Genomic DNA, 19,531 nt, shown 5'->3' on the forward strand with positions numbered 1-19,531 from the left:
GTGAAAGCTTTGAGTGTTGCTCCTTGAGAATCATGTTTCTCACAGCTGCTGCCAGCCTCCACTGTCCCCAGCTTTCTTAGCTGGGTGACAAAGGAGTTAGTTGCCCAGTGACAGGGATCTGGAATCTAAAGAGTGAGCTGGAGCCAAAGAAGGTTTAGGAGGCACCCTCTGGCAACTGGGTTCCTGAAGTGTGATGGAAGGGGGCATGGGTTTCAGGCTGACCCCTCTAAAGCCACAAGGGGCTCCAGGGCTGTAGAGGTCCCCTTGGGCACAGGGTGGGTGCATTCATGCTTGCACAAGTCACTGGCACTCAAGAAGGCCTTGGGACAGTAGGGGCAGGTGTAGGGGTAAACTGAGCTGTAGGTACAGCTGGATGTGCACGGCCCAGCCCAATCTCAGAAGCTCTTTAAACTGAGTGCAGCAAAAGGGCCAGATCTGGGTATGAGCACTCATGCAGACGCAACAACATTTTGTGAAGAAGGTCTCCTTGCACAAACAGATCTGCCCATTTTAAAACAACTTTATTGGGCTTTGCTTTCAACAGGTCTCAAGGAGATCGACTCTAACTATGAAAATTTTTTTCTGAGGTAAAGCTGTGCTATATTTTCCTATTTCGGTAAGATTTCTAAACACTAAGCACTCTGTTCAAAAGAACTGGATGAGTCTATTCTATGAGAGAATTAAAAGCATTTCAAACACTACAAGAAATCAGTTAGAAGCTGAAAATGAGCAACAACTTCATATTTCAATAATATATCACTACTTTTTTTCAGAAAAGACTGTTCTAACATGGTTCCTGTACAACTTTAAAATACAATCGCTAGTGGAAACTCAGTAATGAAAGATGTCAGATATGTGTGCTTATGCTGCTCTTTCAATGTTTTATGTTGCTTTCATTTATTTTCTTAGTTTTTAGTCAAAATGTAGCAATTGTTTCAAAAATGGTACAGTTGGCATACTTTCACTCTGTGATTTGTAAAACACAACTATTTTTAAATGGTATAGTAGGCAAAACTTCTTTCCTAGAAATTTCTGAACTTGTATCTACTTGCATTGATTGAGGAGTGGTATGCTCAGGATGTGAAAAGGCTTCAATCATACTATCAATAAAAATTAACAGGTGATTAGGAAGCAAGATATTCTTTGCATTACCTAAGGTATGAGTGATCTATGCTCAGCCATCTAAGAGTCTAAACATCCTCTAATCTTCTATAATGTTTAGCTCATAATTACAATCTGTTTACATTTGTCTCCATAGCAATTAGTAACAGATCTAAGCAAAAGCAAAAAAATATGTCTGGATGACTTAAAACACCACTTAAATACTGCTGACTGCTCAGCAATGAAAACAAAAGAACCCAAAATGAGGGGACATGAGGTTAGTTAAGACCCAAATTTCACCTATAGAAGAGGGAGACACTATGCTCAGAACACTAGAGCCCATTGTCACATTTGAAACTGTAAAGAGGCTGGGCACGATGGCTCACGACTGTAATCCCAGCACTGTGGGAGGCCAAGGCAGGTGGATCACCTGAGCTCAGGAGTTCGAGACCAGCCTGGGCGACATGGCGAATCCCATCTCTAAAAAAAAATTAGCTAGGCATGGTGGTGCGTACCTGCAGTCCCAGCTACTCAGGAGGCTGGGGCAGGAGGATGGCTTTATCCTGGGAGGCGGAGGTTGCAGTGAGCCAAGATTGCACCACTGCACTCTACCCTGGGAAACAGAGCAAGACCCTGTTTCCAAAAAAAAAAAAAAAAAAGGAAGAAAAGAAAAAAGAAACCATAAAGATTAGTGTTTGTCTTCTCTCCCTCTCTTCTTGGGTAATTTTCCGAAGGAATCATTTTTATGAATAGAAGTATCTAAATTACTTGCAAAGGCCCATAGTATTAAATATATTCTTTTTAACTGTCCACAGAAAAACTAATAAAATTTGCATACTGAAAAGAAAAAGAAAATCTAATTATGTTGCCTTTTTTTTTTTTTTTTGAGACGGAGTCTTGCTCTGTCGCCCAGGCTGGAGTGCAGTGGCCCGATCTTGGCTCACTGCAAGCTCTGCCTCCCAGGGTCACACCATTCTCCTGCCTCAGCCTCCCAAGTAGCTGTAACTACAAGCGCCCGCCACCACACCCAGTTAATTTTTTGTATTTTTAGTAGAGATAGGGTTTCACCGTGTTAGCCAGGATGGTCTCGATCTCTTGATCTTATGATCCACCTGCCTCGGCCTCCCAAAGTGCTGGGATTACAGGCATGAGCCACCACGCCTGGCCATGTTGCCTTTCTTATCTAAGGGAATTCTAAAATTCTAGAACTTCTAAAATTCTAAAGATTTAGAAATCATGTCCAAACTGCAACACATGAAAACTGCCTTCAGCTCTCCTTGAAGCAATAGGCTAGCCGGCAGTGTATGTGTACATCATAGCCCTAATGATTACTATACCCTAATGAATGGTATAGTAATCATCACAACAGCGAAAGATTTTATACATACATGAAATAATTCATAATGGTTCTTTATTTGATTCAATAAAAATGGAATAAGTATGAAAAGTGGTTCCCTACTTAGCAGCTAAATAAGCTTTGGCCTATTTACAACTTTATTTTGATAAGGCTGATAGTGATGAGAGAACAAAAGGCATTTTAGATATCATTATTTATTTCACTCTATCAATACACAGAAGTATAACATTTACCAAAAATCATTTTACCATAACTATGAACTGAAGTTACAGTTTCACTAGAAACACAATACCACCCTAAATCATGTATTGTAAATTATGAAGGAAAAAAGCTGAAAGCTTCACTGAGGTAACCAGTGACAATCACTGTCATACTTTTTTCCCCCTTACCCTTTTTGTTCAGTCGATTTTTCCTCCATATTTGTCTCCAGTGGTTCTTCCCTTTGACACTGAACCTCTTCTGTGAACTCCTGTTAAAATGAATAGTACCCAAAGAGAAAACAGGTAAAACAAATAGGTATTACTGCCTTAAGTATTTTGAGTCTCATATCAGCCACTTAACCAGAGTAACAACAGTCTACAACCAAGTGAGAAATCAAACAGTAAAATGTACTCCCAGTCCTGCTCTGACCTAATCTTTATACTGTGTGAATTGCCTCCAGTCTGTCACACTGGGCTACTGAGCATGCTAAGTTACAAAGACAAGATTGTGTCAGTAGACTAACACACTGTAAATTATATACACCTAACACTATATGATTATTCATTTCCCTGTAAAAACAACTATAAAACCAGGAAAAATGAATCCTTTTTAAAAGAATTGTTACAAGGCAGGCAGATCCACTTGAGGTCAGGAGTTCGAGATCAGCCTGGCCAACATGGTGAAACTGTCTCTACAAAAAAATACAAAAAATTAGTCAGGCATGGTGGCGCATACCTGTAGTCCTAGCTACTTGGGAGGCTGAGGCAGAATTGCTTGAACCTGGGAGGTAGAAGCTGCAGTTAGCCAAGATCACACCATTGCACTCCAGCCTGGGCAACAGAGCAAGACTGTCTCAAAAATAAAAATAAAAATAAAAAAGAATTGTTACAACAGATAGGGCACGGTGGCTCACACCTGTAATTTCAGCACTTTGAGAGGTTGAGGCTAGGAGTTCAAGACCAGCCTAAGCAACATAGCAAGACCCAGTCTCTACAAAAAAATGTTTTTTTAAAAAAATTACCTGGGCATAGTGGTGTGCACCTATAGTAAGACCCAGTTACTTGGGAGGCTGAGGCAAGAGGATGACTTTATTCCAGGAATTCCAGGCTGCAGTGAGCCATGATCGTGCCACTGCACTCCAGCTTTGGCAAAAGAGCAAGACCCTCATCTCAAAAAAAAAAAAAAACACACACAGAATTGTTACAATAATTGGAAATGTCTATGTTCCCCCTGGAAATTCAGTGTATAGAGTTTTGAGAAAAATAATACCAAAAAGTATATATATGTATAAAAAGTATACTACAGCTGAATTATACTTTTTTAATTTTTTCTTTTTTTTTAAAGACAGGGTCTCATTCTGTTGCCCAGGCTGGAATGTAGTAGCACAATACAGCTCACTACAGCCTCAAACTCCTGGAGTCAAATGATCCTCTCACCTCAGCCTTCCAAGTAGCTGAGACTGCTACAGGCACATGCCACCATGCCTGGCTATTTTTTAATTTTTTGTAGAGATGGAGTCTTGTTCTCTTGACCAGACTAGTCTAAAACTCCTGGCCTCAAGCAATCCTCCCGCCTCAGCCTCCCAAAGTGCTGGGATTACAGGCATCAGTTGCCATGCTTGGCCATACTTCCATACTTCTTAAATAAAGGACACATTTGCTACTCTTGATTAAATAAATTTGCTAAAGCAGTTTATGACATGAAAATTTCATTGCCTGAAATTATTGGACATGTTACTACACTGTACTAGAATTTCAGGGAAAGAAAAATGCCACACAGCATGGCTATATTCTACAACCCATAGTGCATTTTTAAGCGCTAACCTTGCTTTGATATATTTAATAACAATGAATAAAAACATGTATAATTTAAATACTACACAAAACGAAAGATTAATAATTGTATCCACTATTTATTGACTTACTTCTTCTAACTGCTGTGGTAAAGTCGTCATGCAAATGGCAAGACTGGGACTTCTGAAACCTCCAACAGATTCTTCAATGTCTTCTAGCGATAAGTGAAGATGAAGAGAAAACTGATCATTTAAAAAATAAGCTATTGACTTTTTAGGGGGCTCAGGGAATATTACCAGAAACAATATAATGACAGACATATTTTCTATCCTTTTTATAAAGACAGTCTTTGAAAACACCTAGAGTCTATTCCATCTTCATCAGGTAAATCCCAGATGAGCCTTGAGAGGCCTTATTATTCAGTATGTTTAACTCCACGTAGTGCTCTGCGAGTTTCTGTCTTAAGGAAGACTGCTGGGGAGAGGTTTATAGAGTTGCTTCACAGAAATTAACAGACCATAATTATTATATAAGCAGCACAAGAGGCCCAACAATTGCAAAAGAGCACCAACATAAAAATACCTTAGATCTTCTTGGTTTTATTAAAACCAAAATTAGAGTTAATATGCTCAATATTTCACAAATATTTAATTCTCTTAATTTTTTATTTTAGGCTACTGTAAACACACTAACTTAGGTATAAGACTAAATAAGTTATCTCAGATAATATTATTTACCAATTTCAAATTAATAAAGCCAAAAAAAATAATTATCTAAATGAACTGACCTTCATAGTCTGATATGTGCATATCCATTTCCTCTTCTGTAAATGCTTCTACTTCTAAAAGATTCTCATCAATATCTATAAATTCTTTTTTAGTATTATGAGTGACGGAAATAATATCATCATTGATTTCTTTTATATCAGGATTTTTTGCTTCAGTTGGCATTCTACTGAAAAAAATGCAGCAACTAAAATTACAACTATTCTTGGAGATAAAGAGCTAATTCAGTTTTGGGTTTTATTTTTTTTTTTTTAAGATGGAGTCTCACCCAGGCTGGAGTGCAATGGCGCAATCTCGGCTTAATTCAGTTTTTTAAAAGCAAAGAACAAACTTTGGTTTCATATTTATAAAATCTTTCTTTAAAAAATTCTGATACATAGAAGCTCAGGTAAAGATTGTTCAGTAAATAACTAAACATCATAGTTTTTATTTACTCAAATGATTGGAATAATTTCAACTTATCTAAAATTATCATTCTCACAAAGGACTCTTCATGCTATAATGGCTTTTGCCTTGGTATTCAAAGCTATGTTACTCCTAGCATTGCTTCATATATAAAAATGGATGAAAGGATTAGTTCAACTTCTGATATGGGAAATAAATTGATAAAGGAATCTCTCAGGATGAATTAATTGCTCTCTCAGAAGATATAAGCTAGACCAAGAGGGAAGAAATACAATTTGCAATGAATTGTTAAAGCACCTCAGAAAGCTCACTGCCTGCTCCTCTACTTCAAAAAATGCTTATTCCTTTAACTTTCAAGGGTTTGATCTTCCCTTTAAGCCCAAACGCCATCAAACCACGTGTCTTATATTGAAAAGAAGAGTATAATCAGCAACTTACTTCAAGATATTTTGACAAGATTTATTCTGACCATTTCTTTCCTCAGTTCCACCTGGAGTTGCTACTGCAACTGAACCGCCAGCATCTGATTTGCTCTCCCTCTCAATATTGGGTCCAATCTGACACCCAGTGTCACGATTCTCTACCATCTAAAGCAAACCATTTAAAGTATTTAGTATTTATTGAACCCTTTATTTTTCACCATATTTTAAAATTATTCATTCTTTCTACAGGAATTCTGAATAATCCTCTTATTCATTTATCAAATATTTACTGCATTTCTACAACTCAATACTTGTTGCTGAAGCAATGATCAAGTCTTTATTCTAACTGGAAAAAGCAAATCTGACTACCTAAATAGTATTCAAAAGAAATCAGCCTTACAAATTTGTAAGGCATATTGTCATTGTTTTCAGGCCACAAAACAGTGGCAAAAAAATTATAATATTCTCATTTCATTCCCTTTGCTATATCATAAAGACGTTCAGTAGTTATTTCAAAATGACATAGTAGACAAAAATACATGCCGCTAAAAACACAAGGTACGTATCCCTTTTGTCTCACTTAAAATTTCCATATACATTACCTAGAAATACACATTTCAAGGATGACCAATATCACAGTATCATATAAACTGTATATACCTTATGATAACAATCTCAAGGAAAAAAAAGGACTAGTGTAGTGGCTCCCACCTGTAATCCCAACATTTTGAGAGCCCAAGGCGGGAAGGTCACTTGAGCCCAGGAGTTTGAGACCAGCTTGGGTAACAAAGGGAAACCCTGTCTCTATAAAAAATTTAAAAATTAGCCAGGCATAGTGGCGTGAGCCTGTGGTCCCAGCTGCTTGGAAGATTCAAGTGGAAGGATCACTTGAGCCCAGGAGGTTGAGGCTACAGGCAGCTGTGATCCTAAGACTGCACTCCAGCCTGGGTGATAAAGCAAGATTCTGGACCAGGCGCAGTGGCTCACACCTGTAATCCCAGCACTTTGGGAGGCCAAGGCGGGCAGATCACAAGGTCAGGAGTTTGAGACCACCCTAGCCAATATGGTGAAACCCCATCTCTACTAAAAAATACAAAAATTAGTCAGGCGTGGTGGTGCACGCCTGTAGTCCCAGCTACTCGCAAGGCTGAGGCAGAAGAATCGCTTGAATCCAGGAGGCGGAGGCTGCAGTGAGTTGAGATCATGCCACTGTACTCCAGCCTGGGTGACAGAGTGAGACTCCATCTCAAAAAAAAAAAAACAAAAAAACAAAACAAAACAAAAAGCAAGACTCTGTCTCAAAAAATAAAAAGTAAAAAATAAAAGAAAACAAATTCACATATTCACATACACACACACAGGCACACACACACATTCACATCCTTCAGCCTAGAATAAACTACTTTGGAATAAAAGCACTTGCCATTGACTAGGGAAGAAAGAATAGTTAATTAAACACTAACTCCTCTACTGACTCCCATCTGCTTTTCTGTGTTTGGTTCTCCAACCTCTTCTGGCCTGAGAGTATAAGAAAAACGATCCCCTAATGGACTTGATGAGACATTAGTAATTAAAACTAGAGAGCCACCTAGTCCTTCTTCATCTGAACCAAAACCTGAAACTGAAAGGAGAAATAATATAAGTGTAATACCACTTGTAATATCACTTAAAATTATCTCCTTCCCTTTTTTCTTTTTTATAAATACACATAAAACTTCAAAACCTCACAGCTTCTCTGAAAGCACTTTATTGTTAAGAATTAAAGGAACCACTGGAAGAAAAAAATAGGAGATACTGATTATAATCAACATTGTCATTAATTTTCTATTATTTAATGATTCTTTAATAGATGGGAAATGTAAACATAGTGTTAATCTAAAATGAGAGTTCTCATTTGTAAGTAATAAACAATTGATACGCTTACCTTAATAATGGCATTTTTTGCCTTATATGTAGCAAAATAGGGTTGTTCCAAAAGCCGTAACGATGTAAGAATGGCAGCTGTAGAGGTCTTTACACGAATTACTGGACTGTACTCAGAGGATGACTCAGTTATACCAGAATCACAGAGTAGCCTTCTATTAGACCACTTTATCATCCATTCCAGCAGTCTTCCTATACTGCCAAATGTGTTTAGTGCTAAAGGAAGATCTTCTTGAGGGTTAATATCACTGCACTGAATAGCTTTGAAAATGCATCTTCTAGTTTTAATGGACTTGGGAGTCCAAAAAATGTGGTTTGATGATCTCTGGATTAGACATTTCTCTCTAGTGTCATCTTGTATTTTGTAAATTGACTTTTGTTTTAAACCAAATAATCCACTCATTCCTTCATTCTTATTGACTTCATTCGAAGGATATTGTAAAAAAGGTTTGATCCCTTGATTAACCAGTACTGATGATGAAAGTTTCTGGTTTTCTAAATGCATGCCAGATTCATCATTTAAAGAGGATGATTTTTCTGATTCATCGGACTCAGGAGCAATAATAAAGCAAGAACCAGCTCTAAACACATTCTGGCTTTTAGTTTTGCTCTGACGTCGTTTTAATGTTGTATGTACATCAAAAAGTAAAGAATTAAGTTCATGTTCTCTAAGCTTTCCAGAAAAACTAGTTAGAAATGGAATGCCAGCATCCCTGGAATAAGGTAGGTCTCTTTCAAGAATGTAACTCAAAAACAGATCAAGGAATTTAATATATTCATCATCATCACGTTCAAATTCCCAAACACCTATTACAGGAAGTGTATTTTGTGATAACTTTTCATGATCTTTCTTTGTAGGATTTTCTTTCTGATTACACATTTTCTTTTTATCAGTGGGCTTATCAATCGATGTTAATTCCATGTGATTTGGGGCATTTCTATAGCAAAAAAACAAAATAAGACAAAATTAAAGATCATTTAATCACTAAAACTGATCTTAGAATTGACATGAAAAATTCTCTCCAATGATTAAGTCATGTATATTTTGTGTGCCTCAATTACCTACATTTCAAACGAGGGAGTGGGACTAAATGATTTCTAAGTGTTTTCAAGAGTGGAACATTTCTACTATGAGATCAAAAAAAATTAATATCAAAAGGGAAAATTTGTATTAGAAGAGATTAAAATGTGTCCACAGAAATTTCACTATAAAAGAACATGAATGATTTTTCTGTGGGTAAAAGAAATAGTCCTCTAATGGGTCAGATTTTAGGAATACAAAGTCAACAAAAACTCCAAGCCACTGATATACAACAAAATTTAGGATTTCTTGTTTCTCTCTTGCATCTGCCCGCTCAGCTCCCCTAATACCAGGTGTAATAAGTAAGACTGTCCTTTTTTGTTTTACCACACAAAAACTGGGAACTTTTCCTAAACACTTTTAGCTGCTATGAAACCTGTTGGGCAGACACCTTAACTGCCCAACCACAATTCGTTTTAAATGCTTCTTCTCAACATGGTTCTGAGGGCAGAACAGAGATCCTTAGTTCCCTCAGTAAGAGAACAGGTGTTGGCCACCTGGGCTGAAAGCATCCCATCCTTTTTGAGGCAATTTCCTTCCCTGAAATATTTCCCTTAAAAATATTAAGGAAATTTAAGGAAAAAATTTCCTTAAAAATAATATGGCTAACTCAGTAACCTCAAACTATTTAAGTCTAAAGATTACTTAAAAAAACTGAAAGTCCTCCAGTGAAGTGTAGAATTTCATCTATTCCTTTGATTTTATAATTTCAGATGGTAAAATTATTTCAGATATCAATAATACTTGAAGTAAATTTTCGAATGTATAGTCTCATTTTATACTCCTAATATTCTTATGAGTGCACTTATCATTCATATTATTAATAGCGCAATCAGTGAGGGTTGCTGGGACCAGAAATCAGCTCATCAGATGCCTGAAAGCTACTTTTCAAAGGAAGTGAATGCCTGTGATTAAAAGATCTCAGTTGTACCTTTGATAGATATTTATCCTACTTTTTTCTTCAACCGACAAAGCTTCAGAGAACGTATCTGCATCACTGTGAACCACAGAATCCCCCAGTTCTGTGAGTGTACTTCTGCTCAAACTAGTCCCCAGGGAATATCTATCAAAACCTGGAGCCTCATCTGATTTCTCTTCTTCAGTTGGTTCCCATATGTTCACTTCAAAAGAGCCTATATTTCTCTGCACACGTTTTAGAGCTTTCACCCTCACTTTCTGGATAGAACGCATGACAACAGACATCATTTCCTCAGTCTGGGGTCCTGGAAAGAAAAGAATAAAAAGTCTTAGTGTTCATTAAAATGTTTCAATTCGAGACATAGGAGACCCAACTCTGGTCCCTCCTGGGGACAAGAAACCTAACTGATGACTAAGGCTTATTTCCACATTCTTACTGGTCATGTTTTCTTCAGTATTTACTGGAAAGTTATTTTAAAGTAGAACTGCAGAAGCTGAAGAAGATCCATTAAAGAACACAATAAAAGAGACAGAACCTAGACCTCATGAAGAAAAAGTATGCCCTGGAAAAAAACTTTAAGTCATTTAACTGTTTTAAAACTCAGAAGGATAATTATAGTTAATAAAAAGAATAAGTAATGTTTTTTCCATTCTCACATAGAGAGTAAGATAAAATGAGGATAATTCTAGCCAAAAAAATCAAGGATATTTTTCTTACTACAAGTAATAAGAAATAATAGCAAGGGAAGGTTTTCAAGGCTGCCTATAGAAACATTTTAAAACATTATTTAATACATAAACAGAGTATGTTAGAGGATGTCAAAAAAAGTATTAAGAAAAATACAAGTCACAAATACAATATATTAATAGAGTAATACAAAATCACTGGACATACCTAGACTTAAATACTGAATTATAGTCCAAAACAGCAGGGTAATTTTAATTCTTTAAAAATTCCGCAACATTGTAAATGTAATGTCAATGAATTGCATATTTTAAATGGCTAAAATGGTAAATTTTATATTACATGTATTTTACCACAATGAGAAATGTGTGTATTCTAATTTTGAAGAACAAAATTAGAAGCATAAATAACCATAAAGGGAAATTACTTGTTTTCAACAAATACTTGCAATATACAAAGCACTATATGCTCATTTTATATTATCTTACTTAATCCTCTCTGAATACACATCATAAAGCAGGTAATACTATGCCCACTTTACAAATAAAGATATGAGGCTCAGAGAGACTGAGCAACTTCCCTAAGATCACACAGTTACTGACTGACATGAGCCGAAGTCAGCTTCATCTGGTTCCAAAGCAAGAGATTAGTCTTTCTGCAATGGAGAAATGTTTCTATCTCCTCATACTCCTATCTCAAGGAAGAGGCAAAAATGCATAGACACATAAGCAACAGTAAATAAATATTTTCAAAACAAAAAGGGAATCTTCCGCAATTTATCTATTAGCTATGTGAGAAGCAACAAATAATACCTTTCACAATACAGTGTCTGAGTCTCTGGTGAAGAGAGTGATATTTGTCTCTTAAAGGAACCCTCACGTCCTCAGGATAGGGAAATGCTTTCACGAAAATTTCTGCTACCTTCAGAAAAAAAATTGTTTAAGTTTTATGAGAAACATCATTCTTTTTTTTTCTTCCATTCCACAAATATTTTAACTCAAAATATAAATGCACATTTCTTACTAATCTTTTGAAGTCAGGTCAAAGCCTCTCTCTGAGCATCTGTCTGCTAATAGGAGTTTAGTATCAACTTACGTTTTTATTTTAAAATATGTAATTGACAAAAACTGTGTATATTCAAGGTGTACAATGTGATGATTTAATATACGTATACATTCTGTGCTGATTTCCATAGTCAAATTAATTAGCACATCCATCAATACACACATTTACTATTGTAATATCCTCCCTTATTAAATTTCAGGTAAACAATACACTACGATTAACTATAGTCACTACATTGTACATTGGATCCCTAGAACTTATTCATCTTATAACTGAAAGGTTGTACCCTTTGACCAAGATCTCCCCATTTCCACCACATCCCCAGCCTCTGACAACCACCATTCCACTCTCTGCTTCCGTGAGTTTAAAATTTTTATATTCCACACATAAGTGAGGTCCTACAGTATTTATCTTTTTGAACCCAGAAGATACTATGCTAAGTGAAATAAGCCAAAGAAAGGCAACATCATCCTTAATTAAAATTAAATAAAAATCTTTTAAAGTCCCTGATTCTGATGTAGTTTACTTTCACCTACAAACACATTACCTTTCTGATTGGTGGCAGTTCTCCAATAAGGCTCAAAATTATATCCTGAGTAAGTTCTTCCATATTAAAAAACCGAGAGAAAGGCAGCATTCTATAAGCCCATTCCACGGCACTAAGACAGTGCTCAATCATACAAGAATCAAACTCCACTTCAAGGTCCTAAAAGGATATTGAAAAACATTCATTTCCTGTTTAGTTTAGAAGGTAGACCAGAATGAGTTCAAAAGAAAGTTTTGCTGCAAACAATAAAATCTTCTTTTAAACAATAATTTCCCAAGTAATGTGTGTTCATTTTTATTATTTTTGCCCTGGTAAATACCTTTTCTCCTTTTACATTTTCTCTTGCTTTCTGATATTGCCTGCAACTATAGGATAACTTATCACGGACATGCAGCATCCAACACAGAGCACAAAGTTCTCTGAAGCAAACTAAAGCAGGAACACAAATATGAAAGAAAATCATATGAGTATGTACATTAATATTATAACAACTCCACCTCTGCTGATCATTTTTTCCAAAATAAAGGTCTTTATTTCATTAATTATAAAACGAATACATGCTCACTGTCAATTTATATAAAAGTCCTTATTTAAAAGTCATGGAGGGGCCGGGCGCGGTGGCTCATGCTTGTAATCCCAGCACTTTGGGAGGCCGAGGCGGGCGGATCACGAGGTCAGGAGATCGAGACCACGGTGAAACCCCATCTCTACTAAAAATACAAGAAATTAGACGGGCGTGGTGGCGGGCGCCTGTAGTCCCAGCTACTCGGAGAGGCTGAAGCAGGAGAATGGCGTGAATCCGGGAGGTGGAGCTTGCAGTGAGCCAAGATTGCGCCACTGCACTCCAGCCTGGGTGACAGAGTGAGACTCCATCTCAAAAAAAAATAAAGTCATGGAGATTGACTTATAAGTCACTAACAGATATTCATTTATGTTTAAACATTTTTAATACTAAAAACAATTTCTAATAGTAAATAATTTATTAAAAGCAATACAAGTACACAAAGATATATAAAATCATACTATGCTGCTTTGCAACTAGCTTTTTTTCACCTACTATATCTTAGATATCTTTTCATCTGGTAATATACTGTCTTCTTGTTGCCCATATGGTGTTCCATTGTATGGAGCATCAGGATTTAACTATACACAATGCACAGGCTCACAATCCAGCTATCAAAACAAGTTTTCACTCTTCTGCTAATCTTAAATTTCTATTATAGTTAACATGTGACCAATTAAGCGAAAACCATCTCATGTTCTATGGTTAGTAGGACCTTTTCAACGGGGTGGTGTAGGCTCTGTAGACAGAGCAAGACCTTGTCTCCGAGCTACTTGGACACCTGAGGTGGGAGGATCGTTTGAGCCCAGGAGTTTGAGATCAGCCTCCATGCTGGCATGGATGTGGTGAAGAGGAAACACTTTTACACTGCTGGTGAAAACATAAACTAGTACAACCACTATGGAAAACAGTGTGAAGATTCCTTAAAAAACTAAAAGTAGATCTACCATTTGATCCAAAAATCCCACTACTGGGTATCTACCCAGAAGAAAAGAAATTATTATATGAAAAAGACACTTGCACACACTTCTTCCTAACAGCACAATAGCAAGACCGTCTCTGGAAAAAGAAAAATATAGGAACTTTTCCTTTGGAGGAAGAAAGATAATACTCTAAAATTTAGCATTCATTCATTTATGCCTTAATTGTTTATTTTTACTTATTTTATTATGTTTTTTTTTGAGATGGAGTCTTGCTCTATCTTGCCCAGGCTGGAGTGCAGTGGTGTGATCTTGGCCTCCACCTCCCAGGTTCAAGCAATTCTCCTGTCTCAGCCTCCCAAGTACCTGGGACTACAAGCGTGTGCCACCATACCCGGCTAATTTTGTATTTTTAATAGAGACAGGGTTTCACCATGTTGGCCAGGCTGGTCTCAAACTTCTGACTTCAGGTAATCCACCTGCCTTGGATTACAGGCATAAGCTACCACACCCAGCCTATGCCTTAATTTTTTAAATAAGCCTTATTTTTACAATAAACTGACTTTTATATTAGTAGTCAGTGTTTTCATTTTCTTTAGGGAGCTATTTAATATGTTTTTTAAAATAAATATTACAAAGTCAAAAAGAACAGTTTGACATTATGGAAAGTGGGCAGAAAACAGCTCTTCTACACATTCTATTCATCCCAGTAGTGAGAGAGGATGGTGGGTACACGGCCCCAGGGGGACTATCAGGGTCTCCGATGAGCATTTTCACACTACAGCCCACCCCACACATCAGATTCTCATAGATTCTGCCAGGGGAGCATGGCCCAATCTTTTGAGAAAGGCATCATTACTGACAGATGTGTTTCATTATTTCATATTTCACAGGCAAGCTGGGATAGAACTAAGGCCAAGAACTAGCAAGACACAGTGCAGCAACATACTAAACAGCGACTCATCTAAAAACATCCTTTATCTGTGTTTTTCAGACTGTGGATTACAACCTATTATTAGTTACTAGGCTATAAAATCAATTCAGTGAGTCTCAATCATCTTTTTAAAATAGAATACAACAGAATATATCAAGCGTGCATTGCAGCCGGGCGCAGTGGCTCACGCCTGTAATCCCAGCACTTTGGGAGGACAAGGTGGGTGTATCACCTGAGGTCAGGAGTTCGAGACCAGCCTGGTCAACCTGGTGAAACCCCATCTCTACTAAAAATACAAGAATTAGGTGGGCGTGGTGGTGTGCACCTGTAATCCCAGCTACTTGAGAGGCTGAGGCAGAAGAATCATTTGAATCGGGGAGGTGGAGATTGCAGTGAGCCAAGATCACGCCATTGCACTCCAGCCTGGGTGACAGAGATTTTGTCTCAAAAAAAAAAAAAAAGAAAAAGAAAAGAAGAGTGCATTGCACACAGTAAGAGTAAAGATAGTTCATTAAATTTTCATTCCAACTTCATACAGGTGTGTGCATGTATTACCTTGCTATAAAATCTGCACTTATTTTAAATCATGGTCAAAAATGTTTGAATACCAAAAAGATGTAATCAACTGAAACCAGAATAGAACGGGTTCTACTAGACAAATGATCTAGTTTCCACAATAAATAAAGGGCATGAAAAAGAACGCGGGCAAGGAAACTTTTATAGATTAAGATAGACTTATAGGCCAGGCATGGTAGCTCCTGCCTGTAATCCCAGCACTTTGGGAGGTCAAGGTAGGATTGCTCGAGCCCAGGAGTTCTAGACCAGCTTGGGCAAAAAAGTGAGGCCCTGTCTTTATGAAAAAATGAAAAAAAAGAAATTAACCAGGCCTAGTGGTGCACACCTGTAGTCCCAGCTACTCACGAGGCTGAGGTAGAAGGATCATTTGAACCTAGGAGGTCAAGGCTGCAGTGAGTTATGATCACACTATAAAAAGAGAAAGATTTATATATCAACCAAAATGCAATGTGTGGTGGGCCTTGATTGGATAGAAATTTTTTAAAAAACTATAGAAAAGACATATTTGGGATTATCAAGTAAATTTAAACATGGGATAGATAATATAGTCAGATGCCACGTAACGGCATTCAGGTCAATGACAGACTGCATATACTATGGTGCGCCCATAAGATTATAATGGAGCTGAAAAATTTCTGTCACCTAGAGACATCATGACATCATAGTCCACACATTACTCAGGTGTTTATGGTGACAACTGTGTAAACACACCTACTGCACTGCGAATCATATAAAATCTAGCCCATACAATTATATACAGTACATAATACTTGATAATAATAAACAACTATTACTGGTTTATGTATTTACTATACTATGCTTTTTATTGTTATTTTAGAGTATACTCCTACTTATTAAAAAAAATAACTGTAAAACAGCCTCAGGCAGGTCCTTCAGGAGTTATTCCAGAAGAAGGCATTGTTATAAGAGAAGACATCTCCAAGCATGGTATTGCCCCTGAAGACTTTCCAGTAGAACAAGATGTGGAGGTGGAGGACAGAGGTATTGATGATCCTCACCCTATGTAGGCCTAGACTAATGAATATGTTGTGTCTTAGTTTAAATTTAAAAAAAAGTTTAAAGAGTAAAAAATAAACTTTAAAATTTTTCAATAGAAAAAAGCTTGGCCAAGCACAGTAGCTCACACCTGTAATCCTAGCACTTCGGCAGGCTGAGGCGGGAGGATCGATTGAGCCCAGGAGTTTCGACCAGCGTGAGCAACATAGTAAGACCATGTCTCTATTTTACAAATAAAAAAAATTAGGCCAGGCGCAGTTGCTCACACCTGTAAACCTAGCACTTTGGAAGGTAGAGGCAGGCGGATCGCTTGAGCTCAGGAGGGCAAGACCAGCCTGGGCAACGTGGTGAAACCCCATCTCTACTAAAAATGCAAAAATTAACCAGGTATGGTGGTACACACCTGTGGTCCCAGCTACTCAGGAGGCTAAGGCAGGAAAAATGCCTGAACCCGGGAGGCAGAGGTTGAAGTGAGCCAAGATGGCACCACTGCACTCCAGCCTGGGCAACAGAGACCCCATCTCTACAAAAACTAAAAAATAAATTAGCTGGTACAGTGGCTCACGCCTGTAGTCCCAGTACTCAAGGGGCTGAGGTTGGAGAATCCTTTGAGTCCAGGACTCTGAGGTTGCAGTGAGCTATGATTATGCTACTGTATGTCTCCTAAGCCAAGTATGATTACAAGAGTCAAAAAGGTTTTAATTTTTTTAAGTTCATAAAGTAAAAACATTACAATAATCTATGGTTAATTTATTATGGAAGAAAAATATTTTTAATAAATTTAGTATAGCCTAAGTGTACAGTGTTTATAAAGTCTACAGTAGTATATAGTAATGTCCTAGGCTTTCAAATTAACTCACCACCCATTCACTGACTCCCCTGGGGCAAAAACTTCCAGTCCTGTAAGCTCCATTCATGGTAAGTGCCCCATACTTACTATTTTTTTAAATCTTTTATACTGTATTTTTACTGTACCTTTTCAATGTTTAGATATGTTTATATATACAAATATTTACCATTGTGTTAAAACTGCCTACAGTGTTCAGTGTAGTCACATTCTGTATTCAGTACTGCAGTATTCCATATGGCAACACTTCTTTTTAGAGAAAGGGTCTCACTATGTTGCCTAGGCTGGAGTGCAGTGGCTATTCACAGATGCAATCATTGCACACAATAGCCTTGAACTCCTAGGTTCAAGCAATCCTCTTGTACAGGTTTGTAGCCTAGAAGCAAAAGGCCGTATCACATAGCCTCAGTGTGTACTAGGCTATTTTTGTCTAAGTATACCCTATGATCACACAACAAAATTGTCTAATGGCACATTTCTTAGGATGTATCCCCATCATTAAGCAGGCCTGACTATATATGATATTAAAGATATATTGTAAATTTTGTTAGTCATGATAATAGAATTATGGTTTTAAAAAACACCTCATCTGGCCGGGCACGGTGGCTCACACCTGTAATCCCAGCACTTTGGGAGGCCAAGGCGGGCAAATCATGAGGTCAAGAGATTGAGACCTCCTGGCTAACATGGTGAAACTCTGTCTCTACTAAAAATACAAAAAATTAGCTGGGCATGGTGGCAGGCACCTGTAGTCCCAGCTACTCGGGAGGCTAAGGCAGGAGAATGGTGGGAACCCGGGAGGTGGAGCTTGCAGTGAGCCAAGATCGCGCCACTGCACTCCAGCCTGGGCAACAGAGCTAGACTCCGTCAAAAAAAAAAAAAAAATACCTCATCTGGGCTGTCCCAGCACTTTGGGAGGCCGAGGCAGGTGATTCACGAGGTCAGGAATTCAAGACCAGCCTGACCAACACGGCGAAACCCTGTCCTACCAAAAAATACAAAAATTACCTGGGTGTGGTGGCCCACGCCTGTAATCCCAGCTACTCAGAAGGCTGAGGCAGGAGAATTGTTTGAACCCAGAGGCAGAGGTTGTAGTGAGCTGAGATTGTGCATGCCACTGCACTCCAGCCTGGGCGACAGAGCGAGACTCCAACTCAAAACAAAAACAACAACAACAACAACAAAACCTCATCTGTTCACTACATATACTGAAGTACTTATTGTACTTATGATGTACTCAGATTTGCTTTCATGTGTTGACAATTGTTGCAAGTGGGTGAGGGTACTCAAGTGCTTATAAATCTCTACTTTGGTTTAAATTTTCCATAATAAAAAAACTTCAAAAGAGTGTGAAATCCTGGGCCAGGCATGGTAGCTCACACCTGTAATCCCAGCACTTTCAGAGGCTGAGGCAGGTGGATTACCTGAGGTCAGGAGTTCGAGACCGGCCTAGCCAACATGGCAAAACCCCGTATCTACTAAAAATACAAAAATTAGCTGGGCGCAGCAGTGGGTGCCTGTAGTCCCAGCTACTGGGAAGGCTGAGGCAGGAGAATCACTTAAACCCAGGAGATGGAGGTTACAGTGAGCCAAGATTGTGCCACTGTACTCCAGCCTGAGTGACAGAATAAGACTCCATCTCAAAAATAAATAAATAAATAAAATTAAGAGTTAAAATCTACTATTTTAGGTAACAAACTAGGGAAAGGAACCTTTTTTTTTTTTTTTTTTTTTTAAAGAAACAGGGTCTCGCTCTGCCACCAAGATTGGAGATCAGTAGCAAGATCATAGCTCATTGCAGCCTAGAAATCCTGCGCACAAGGAATCCTCCTGCCTCAGCTTCCCCAAAGTAGTGAGATTACAGGCATAAGCCACCACACCTGGCCAGAAAGGAACTTTTTTTTTTCTTTTTTTTTTTTGTGAGACGGAGTCTCATCCTGTCGCCCAGACTGGAGTGCAATGGCGCAATCTTGGCTCACTGCAACCTCCGTCTCCCAGGTTCAAGTGATTCTCCTGCCTCAGCCTCCTGAGTAGCTGGGATTACAGGTGCACACCACTATGCCTGGCTAATGTTTTGCATATTTTAGAAGAGATGGGGTTTTACCATGCTGGCCAGGCTGGTCTCGAACTCCTGACCTTGTGATCCGCCCAACTCGTCCTCCCAAAGTGCTAGGATTACAGGCATGAGCCACCACGCCCAGCCAGAAAGGAAAGTTTTTTTTTTGTTTTTTTGTTTTTTTATTTTATTTTATTTTATTTTATTATACTTTAGGTTTTAGGGTACATGTGCACAATGTGCAGGTTTGTTACATATGTATCCATGTGCCATGTTGATTTCCTGCACCCATTAGCTCGTCATTTAGCATTAGGTATATCTCCTAATGCTGTCCCC

At 38.0% G+C, this 19,531-nt stretch overlaps 1 protein-coding gene across 1 annotated transcript in view; it reads right to left on the minus strand.

The window, feature by feature from the left end:
* The window catches only part of CPLANE1 (ciliogenesis and planar polarity effector complex subunit 1), a 147,668-nt gene that overhangs the window by 67,487 nt on the left and 60,650 nt on the right, over positions 1–19,531 (minus strand). Inside the window, exons 19-27 of the mRNA XM_058430104.1 lie at positions 12,603–12,811; positions 12,284–12,442; positions 11,484–11,592; positions 10,000–10,291; positions 7,989–8,925; positions 6,081–6,229; positions 5,240–5,406; positions 4,584–4,666; positions 2,848–2,927 (exon numbers count right to left, since the gene is read on the minus strand). Coding sequence (XP_058286087.1) covers positions 2,848–2,927; positions 4,584–4,666; positions 5,240–5,406; positions 6,081–6,229; positions 7,989–8,925; positions 10,000–10,291; positions 11,484–11,592; positions 12,284–12,442; positions 12,603–12,811 — 2,185 coding nt within the window. The remainder of the gene's footprint in view (positions 1–2,847; positions 2,928–4,583; positions 4,667–5,239; positions 5,407–6,080; positions 6,230–7,988; positions 8,926–9,999; positions 10,292–11,483; positions 11,593–12,283; positions 12,443–12,602; positions 12,812–19,531) is intronic.

The sequence above is a fragment of the Hylobates moloch genome, unplaced genomic scaffold (assembly GCF_009828535.3).
Source record: "Hylobates moloch isolate HMO894 unplaced genomic scaffold, HMol_V3 SCAFFOLD_17, whole genome shotgun sequence".
Classification (NCBI taxonomy): Eukaryota; Metazoa; Chordata; class Mammalia; order Primates; family Hylobatidae; genus Hylobates; species Hylobates moloch.